At 54.9% G+C, this 7,675-nt stretch overlaps 2 protein-coding genes across 2 annotated transcripts in view; both read right to left on the bottom strand.

Annotated features, from left to right (window-relative positions):
- Positions 1 to 1,750: 1,750 nt before the first annotated feature.
- On the bottom strand, positions 1,751 to 4,499 carry LOC104999889 (chromosome unknown open reading frame, human C19orf67). The gene is made up of 6 exons (XM_010855515.1): positions 4,162 to 4,499; positions 3,345 to 3,489; positions 3,125 to 3,225; positions 2,853 to 3,038; positions 2,365 to 2,499; positions 1,751 to 1,925 (listed from the first exon to the last, which is right to left on the bottom strand). The coding sequence occupies exons 1-6, from the start codon at positions 4,497 to 4,499 to the stop codon at positions 1,751 to 1,753; spliced, it is 1,080 nt and encodes a 359-aa protein (XP_010853817.1).
- A 1,222-nt stretch (positions 4,500 to 5,721) lies between these two features.
- The window catches only part of SAMD1 (sterile alpha motif domain containing 1), a 5,242-nt gene continuing 3,288 nt past the window's right edge, over positions 5,722 to 7,675 (bottom strand). Inside the window, exons 2-5 of the mRNA XM_010855514.1 lie at positions 6,983 to 7,390; positions 6,797 to 6,893; positions 6,574 to 6,685; positions 5,722 to 6,472 (exon numbers count right to left, since the gene is read on the bottom strand). Coding sequence (XP_010853816.1) covers positions 6,314 to 6,472; positions 6,574 to 6,685; positions 6,797 to 6,893; positions 6,983 to 7,390 — 776 coding nt within the window. The 3' untranslated portion in view covers positions 5,722 to 6,313. The remainder of the gene's footprint in view (positions 6,473 to 6,573; positions 6,686 to 6,796; positions 6,894 to 6,982; positions 7,391 to 7,675) is intronic.

The following is a 7,675-nucleotide window of genomic DNA, read 5'->3' as shown; positions in this document are numbered from 1 at the left end:
TGAAACTCCAATACTTTGGCCACCTGATGTGAAGAGCTGACTCATTTGAAAAGACCCTGATCCTGGGAAAGATTGAGGGCAGGAGAAGGGGATGACAGAGGATGAGATGGTTGGATGGCATCACCGACTCAATGGACATGAGTTTGGGTAGGCTACATGAGTTGGTGATGGACAGGGAGGCCTGCTGCTGCTGCTGCGTCGCTTCAGTCGTGTCCGACTCTGTGTGACCCCACGGACTGCAGCCCACCAGGCTCCCCTGTCCATGGGACTCTCCAGGCAAGAACACTGGAGTGGGTTGCCATTTCCTTCTCCAATGCATGAAAGTGGAAGGTGAAAGTGAGGTCGCACAGTCGTGTCTGACTCTTAGCGACCCCATGGACTGCAGCCTACCAGGCTCCTCCGTCCATAGGATTTTCCGGGCAACAGTACTGGAGTGGGGTGCCATTGCCTTCTCCAACAGGGAGGCCTGGCGTGCTGCAATTCATGGGGTCGCAAAGAGTTGGACATGACTGAGTGACTGAACTGAACGGAGTCTAAACAGTGGTGGTGGTGAACTCAGAAGGGCCTTGACTCAGTATTAGGGAACTTCAGAACCCGTTTGAGCTCATTCAAACTCCTGGGTTGTGGACTAAAAAATCCTTGGTGCAGTCAGAAATTGTCACCAGAAGCCTCTACTCCCACTCCAAAAAGACAAGGGTTTTGGTTAATCATGATTCACTTCACGTTTCTATTTTTATAATTTGTAAACTGGGATAATCATAACACATGATAATACTATGTGTCAGGGACTATTAGGTAAGCAGGGCTCCAAGTCTGTTCTCCAACTCTGAAAATGCTAGAGGGAATCAAAAGGTGTCCGTTAGCTTAAGGGGAGAGGGGTGGGTAACTCGCAGCTGAGTGACAGCCGAAAGAAATACACTCCTCCCCTGGCCAGTGACCAGTTGCTATCAGGTCCAGGTTCCACCACTTGGTCTCTGAAGCTCTAGGTAGGCGGGTTCACCTCTCAACCCGTTTTCCTTTTCAGTCCAAGGCTAAGGTGAAGCTTAGAGTTCCCAAGTTGGAGTGCCTCACAGCTCTCCCACCAGCCCGCGCCCCGGACACCTCAGGAGGGTACAGCGACCTGCCCAAGCCGTGACCCAAAAGCTGGAAGAGAAAGATATAACCTCGGCGCTTAGGAAACTGATCGCTGGCCCTTTCCTGGGGCACGTCGGGAAATATAGTCTTTTTTGGTACAGGGAAATAATTTCCGGGTCAAAACATGCGAGTGGGCGTAGCCCTGCGTTCCTTCTCACAGTGGGCGTTGAATTTCCTCGCTACCCAAAACTTGCGGTTATCTGGGTTCCGGTTGTTGACAGGAGCCGCTACTTCCCTTTTTGCTTCGTACCAGCCCCCTACGCATGCTCTGAGCTCCTGTTGGCCAGTCGGCGGACCACAGTTTTGTTTCCATAAGACTACATTACCCAGAAGGCCACAGCGAGTGGGCGGGGCCTCCTCTCCCCGGGAGGGAGGGGAGCGGCGCACCGAGCGGACGCTGAGCCTGTGACCTCTTTCTTTCTTTTATTTAACACAAAACTGGTGTGTTCATAAGCAGGGCTCCGCGGCCGGGCCGGATCCAGTGCGGACGGGCCAGCTCGGCCTGGCCCCTTGGAAGGCAGGCCGAGCCGCACTAGAAGAACGAGTGAGCCCCTCCCCTACCCCCTCTTCTGGAGTTTGGAACTGTCAAGCTCCAGCTCCCACCCTCTCTCCAGGTTCAAGACTCCTGCGCGGCCCACGCCGCGGGCCCGGAGGCGCTCGGGGGCCGAGACACGCCCGCCTGGCCCGTGAGGATCTGCACCAGCAGGTCGGTGGCCAGCATGTGCGACGGCTCCTCGAAGCCGATGGTCAGCAGCTGCTGGTAGTCCCCGGGCGGCTGCGGGCACAAAATCCTGGGGGCCAGGGACAGACAGGCCAGGACGTGAGCGTCCCCTGCCACTCGGGAGCCCCTCCCCTTGAGCGAAAGGCTGTGGCTGAAAGAGGCTTTGTTTCAGCTGGGGGTGGGAAAGTGGTTTCCTTGTTGATGAGAAACCTAGAGGGTAAGGCTCTGGGAGGCTGAGCAATTTTATCCCTGACCTGGCTGACTGCTCAACGAGCTGTGTGTCCTTCGGCAGGTAACTTAACCTCTCTGAACACCTGTTTCCTTTGTAAAATGAGGCTAGTAGTATAGACCTCAGTGGGTTGTTACATGAGTCTGCATAAACGCTTTTCAGGGCACAATAAAATTAATTATTATCAATGGTAACAGTGTTGAGGAAGGCAGATGGTCTCTGGTTGGTTTCTGTCCCTCCCTCCAGATCCCACCCACCTTACCATTGCCCTCGCTCCTACCATGAATAAAGGTCATCCTCGGCTGGTCCTAGGGGCATCCATCGGCCGATGGACCACAGCTTCTGAATCTGGGGGCAGGAATTGGCGGGACTCTTGCCTGTGTCTTCCCATGTATCTCTATAGCATAGGAAGTAGCTGGGAGGGGAAGGGGCAGCAATGAAAAGTGAGCAGTGAGTAGTTTCTTGTTCTTCTGTTTGAGGGCTTTAATTTTAGAGGTAAAGTGGAAACTCATTAAAAGGTGCCTTCAGGTTCTCAGGTAGGCATGTGACAATACTGAGGCCTTTTCTCCCTGTCAGCCTACTTTTTTAAGATAAGTACTTCTATTTTGATGGGGGCATCTATATATGTATGTATATTTAAGGTGAGGATGACCTTGCAAAGATTCTTGAATTCCTGCTTGGCTTTCCACTTTGGTGGTGGTTCAGTGGCCCAAACTGGCATTCTCCCATAGTGAGGGGGAGGACTTGGATTCTGATAAGGGGACTCACTAATCCACGTGGGAATCTTGCTCCCGGCTGCTGGGCTCTGGGGTGGTTTCCAGGTTCCAGCGCATCTTCTTATAGAGGTATCGGGGGAAGCGGCTGGCGGTGTAGGCGGCAGGGGCACAGTATCTGAAGATGGACACCTCGTGGGAAGGACTGATGGTGAACCTCCCGCAGAAGAAACAAGAGATGCTGGCAGGAGATTCAAGAGTAGGGAATGAGGCTATGCTCTGGGCTCCTCCACCCCTGACCCCAAGCCAAATCTCTTATGCTTTTACCTTAGGGGGTCAGTCTCCTCCAAGTTCACGAACCCAAATGAGGCATACATTAGGACCAGCTGTTCCAGGCGAAGAGTGAGTTGTTGGGAGATCTCCAGCAGCTGTATGGAAGAGGGGGCATAATGAGATTAGTTGGCCTTCCAGGAGCATCCTCCCCATCCCCCAGGCCTGAGGGATGTGAAAGGGGCATCAGGGTCTGGGAAACCTGCTCCACACACACCCCCTTTCGGATCAGCTCCTGCAGGGCTCCATAGACGGGGGGCACGCTCCGAGCAGCTGCCTCCAGGTACAGGAAGTAGGGCTCACACATCTGCAAGAAGGTGGGCATGGCCTTTGCCAACTGTTCCTTCTGCACTCGGTCCCTGCTGAAGGGAGAAGCGGGCCTTTGCCTGAGTCCTTGGCTCCCCCACCAATTTCTCCTATTCTACTCACCCCTCCCACCTGTATCCCTGGCCTGGATTCCCACTACGAACAAACTCCTGCAGTGTCAGGCCTTTCTCAGAGGACCTTTCAGGACCACCATCATCAAAGACATGTGAAACACTTGTTAAAATGCAGACACCTGAGTCCCACGTCTGACTTTGACCTACTCCTGTTCCCTGGGTGAAGCTCAGAAATCTAGGATTTAAACATCCTCCCAGGGGATTCCAATGGACATTGATCTGTGAGCATCACAGTCCCCCTTCCCTTGGTCTGGGAATCATATTATCCTCTGAGGTCTCAAACTGGTAGCCAGCAGGCCAAATCTGGCCCAGATAGGTTTTGTTTAGCCTGCCCAAGGTTCGAAACTTAAGCCAACAGTTAAAAAATGGGAGAAAAGTTCTAGCAGTTTGGCAACCTCAAGAGCCCACATAATAGTCCGCCCTCCCTAACCCCAAATTTCTACACAGTTCTCATAACTCTGAACTTCGGTTGCTAATCAGCTAGTGTCATTTACTTCGTTTAGCTCCCAATGCAAACCTAGTGTATTTCGCCCATTTTGTTAAACCCTCCTCTTTCTCATCCATGGTAGAATCTAGGATTCCGTCGAGCATCACCTGTAGAGCAAGTAGCTCTGGAAATCATCTGCCTTCTTAAGCAGGTAGCAGAGCTGTTCGGTGATGGGGCTGAACATGGTGTCCAACGGCAGGCGAGGAGGGGTGGGCCGGGGGCCTGGGGCCAGACGCTCCGGTGAAGGCGTAGAGGTGGAGACCTCGGGCAGCTGTCCCTGAACACCGTTCTCGGGCTCCGCCTCGGGTGGGTTCCCAGGTCCGCCAGGGGGAGGCGACCACGAGGGGTCTTCGCAGGGCTGTGCCCCAGATTCCAAGTCGTCCAGGGGCGGCGTTTCCCCAGAGCCCGCGGGGAGCGGCCCCACGAACCACTGTTCTGTTGCCATCGTGCGGCAAGAGGCGGGGACCACCGGAGCTCTTTAAGCCTCCGCTGCTCACATTGGCCGCGGGTTCGACCCCGCCCAGGGTACCTCAGACCTGCCTGGCCTGGGAGCGCGTCCCTCCTCCAGTTCAGCCCAGCCTCGACCTCCCTGCCGGCGCCGCGTGGAAGGAGTTCGCCTCATTTGAATTTCAACACGCCGGAGGGGCGCGCCGCTCTTGCCCGCGCTGCGCGGCAGCGGCGCCCCGCGCACACGCGCGCTCCCGGAACCTGACCGTGGGGTGCGCCTCCGGGGGAGGTGACCTGGGCTGCTGCTGGCGCGGCGGTATCCTGGGGGCGCGGCCTGGGGCCAGCGCATTTCACTCTCGGAGGTGGTTTCCTAGGGAGGAGGGATCTTCACCACGCGTCAAACCCCCGGGGTTGCAAGTATAGAAATCAAGGAAGGCCCCGCCCCGCTCGCTGACTCTGACCCCCAGGCCCTGGAATCTGTATTAACAACAAAACCTCATGGAATTGAGAAACTGCATTAAAATTTACTAGGCTCTTGTGATGTAGGAGTTGTCACTATTACTAACAATAAAAATCCTCACTTGGAAAAGATTTTCCCATCTCATGATCTCATCTGATGGCCCAGTCCCTCCTGTCCCTTTTATGAAAAAGACCTTGAGGACTGGAGACCCTACCATGGGCCCAGAACAGGCTTCTGCCCCGCAAGTTGTAGGCTGGATTCTTTGTTAACATGCAAAGGTTATCAGATACAGAGGTCTGAAGCCAAATACATTAATTATACTTAAAGACGCTGGGTAAAGAATGACAGGTGTCCGACCCCACCCTGTGTGACACTGAGCCAGCATCTTTGCAGTGATGAGCCAGTTGCCAGGTCTATAAAGTGGTTTTTTTTTTTTTTTAATAAGCTTTGTCTCATGGGGCTCGGGTGAGAACCAAGAGAATGCTCATAAAACCTAGAGTTAACTGCTAGTCACTTAACAAATATTTGAGCACCTACTGTGTGCCCAGGGACTATTCTGGGAAAGGAAAGATGGCAGAAGAAACAAATAATCCTGTTCTCCTGGAACTGTTACTGTCAAAATTACAGCCAGCTCTGAGGCAGCACCACTCACTACCTAGTCTCCCTCCTCATACACCTTTGTCCTAAACCGAAGACTCCTAGGGGGCCGGGGTGGCTCTTCTCCTCCCCAGACTACTTTCATGAAATGGACTCCATGCCATTTTCTTCTTCTCTCTTTTTTTAAAATTTTATTTAAAAAACCTTCGGTGCAATATTAAAAAGCAATACGGCCAGCTGGAGCGACAATGAACAGAAAGAAAAGGGGAGGACGGATAGGGAAGATCCAGGGACCCCTTTCCCAGCTGCTACCAGGGGCTGGAGGCCAGGGCCAGACTGTGGAGGGGCCTGGGTGGTGGGGGAGAGAGGAAAGGCCACCCACCAAAATGAACAGGCAGAATAAAACACTGATATAGGAAATATCTGGCTGAACTGAAGAGGATCTAGGGAAGATGGGAAGCCCCCATTTTCTTCCCCCAAAATGTCCTAGACTGGGTTGGCCGGGGCAGGGAGGGGTTGGCCTCCTGGGGTGAAAGGAATAAGCCCTGTTCCACCCCATACTCCTTTGTCAGGGAGTACAGGATGTGCCCGGGGGCCAGAGGCATGTATATTGGGGGAAAGGTGAGTAGGAATGCCCCCTCATTAGAATCTGTTACGAGGCCTGAGGGCGTTCCTGGTCCAGCTCCCAGACTCTTGGGGGTCTTGGGTGAGATGGAGACTGGAGTGGGTCGGGGCAGGGGTGTGAGGCTGGGCGCTCAGCCTAGAAAGCCGTCGGGATCGTCCTCCTCAAAGTGGCCTTGCTGCAGCACCTTGATGTGGTGCTCGTAGATTTTCAGGGCTGGGCCGAGGCGGATGGACAGGCCTGTCAGCACGTCTGTGCGTTGCATGAGCAGCAAAGACTTGCCATCGATTTCCTGGGTGGGACAGAGGAGAAAGGTAGAGAGAGAGCAGGGTCAGAATACACCCCCACTGAGACCCTGAAACCCTGGGGCTAAGTTGAGGGGGCGAAACCCACCTGTTCTTGGAAAGCTGTGGCCTGCTCTGGGAAGCCAGCCTCGGTGAAGTACTCTACCACATCTGTCACCGTCCACTCCACAGGATCAGCCGGCTTCTCCTTGCGCCCGGAACTGCGTTGGAACAGAGGAAACCAGTTGAGTATTGACGCTCCTGTGGCTCTGTCACACATACCTGGGCAGCACCCCCACCCCCCACCCCGCGTCTCAAACATTGTAACTTACGGACAGCCAAAGGGGGTCCCATCAGCCCCAGGCAGGGCTGGTTTTCCTGGGGGCAAAGGCACGGGGGATGGGGAGTCTGGCCCAGTGGCAGCAGAGGCTGGGAAATAAAAAACAGATGCCTGTGGTTTTGTCTTGGGGCTCGGTTCGTTCCCACCAGCCACTCCCCACCCCCAGAGAGGTCCTTACCTGATCCCCCTTCCTTATTCATGGCGGCCATGGAGAACACTTGACGGGTGCCACTGCCTGGCGCTGGCCCGCGTCCTTCATCCTGGCCCTGGTGGGGTCCACAGGGCGTCCACTCCTTGACCCTCTCCTTGGCACTCTGAGGGCCGCGCTCGCCATTAAGCTGGTGGTGTTGGGGACCTGCAGGACGGTCTCCCTCGGGCACCTCGGAGCCCTCAGACACTTCATCTTCATCATCTTCATCTTCGTCATCTTCATCCTCCTCTTCCTTCTCAAGCACTCGCTCTTCTCCACCCCTCTGGTGCAAGAGAAGGAGGCCCGTAAGGGCAGTAGCTGTTCTAGCCCTGGGCCCGACCCGGGGATCCAGGACCAAGCGGACTGCCTCACCACCACCTTTAATACCAACACGGACTAACTTTTACACATCCACTCCGTGCCAGGCTCTGTGTTAATAAAGCTCTCAGTAGCCAAATCTCACTAAACTCGCTCAACAACCCCAAGAGGTCGCTACTGTTATTAAGTCGCGTTTTACAGCGGAGGAAACTGAGGCTGGCGAAGATCAAGTCACTTGCCAAGGTCACCACCCGCCGAGCCCGCAGGGAAGAAGCGCAAAGCCCCGGCCGCCCGCGGCCCGCTTCCTCCTGGGACTCTCGCCCCGCCACCAACTTCGCCAGCACCTGCCCATCGCACGGCGCC

This window comes from Bison bison, unplaced genomic scaffold (assembly GCF_000754665.1).
Source record: "Bison bison bison isolate TAMUID 2011002044 unplaced genomic scaffold, Bison_UMD1.0 scf7180017864365, whole genome shotgun sequence".
In the NCBI taxonomy this organism is placed as follows: Eukaryota; Metazoa; Chordata; class Mammalia; order Artiodactyla; family Bovidae; genus Bison; species Bison bison.
Note: the sequence above shows the minus strand (reverse complement) of the source record. Positions and strands in the feature narration are given on the sequence as shown.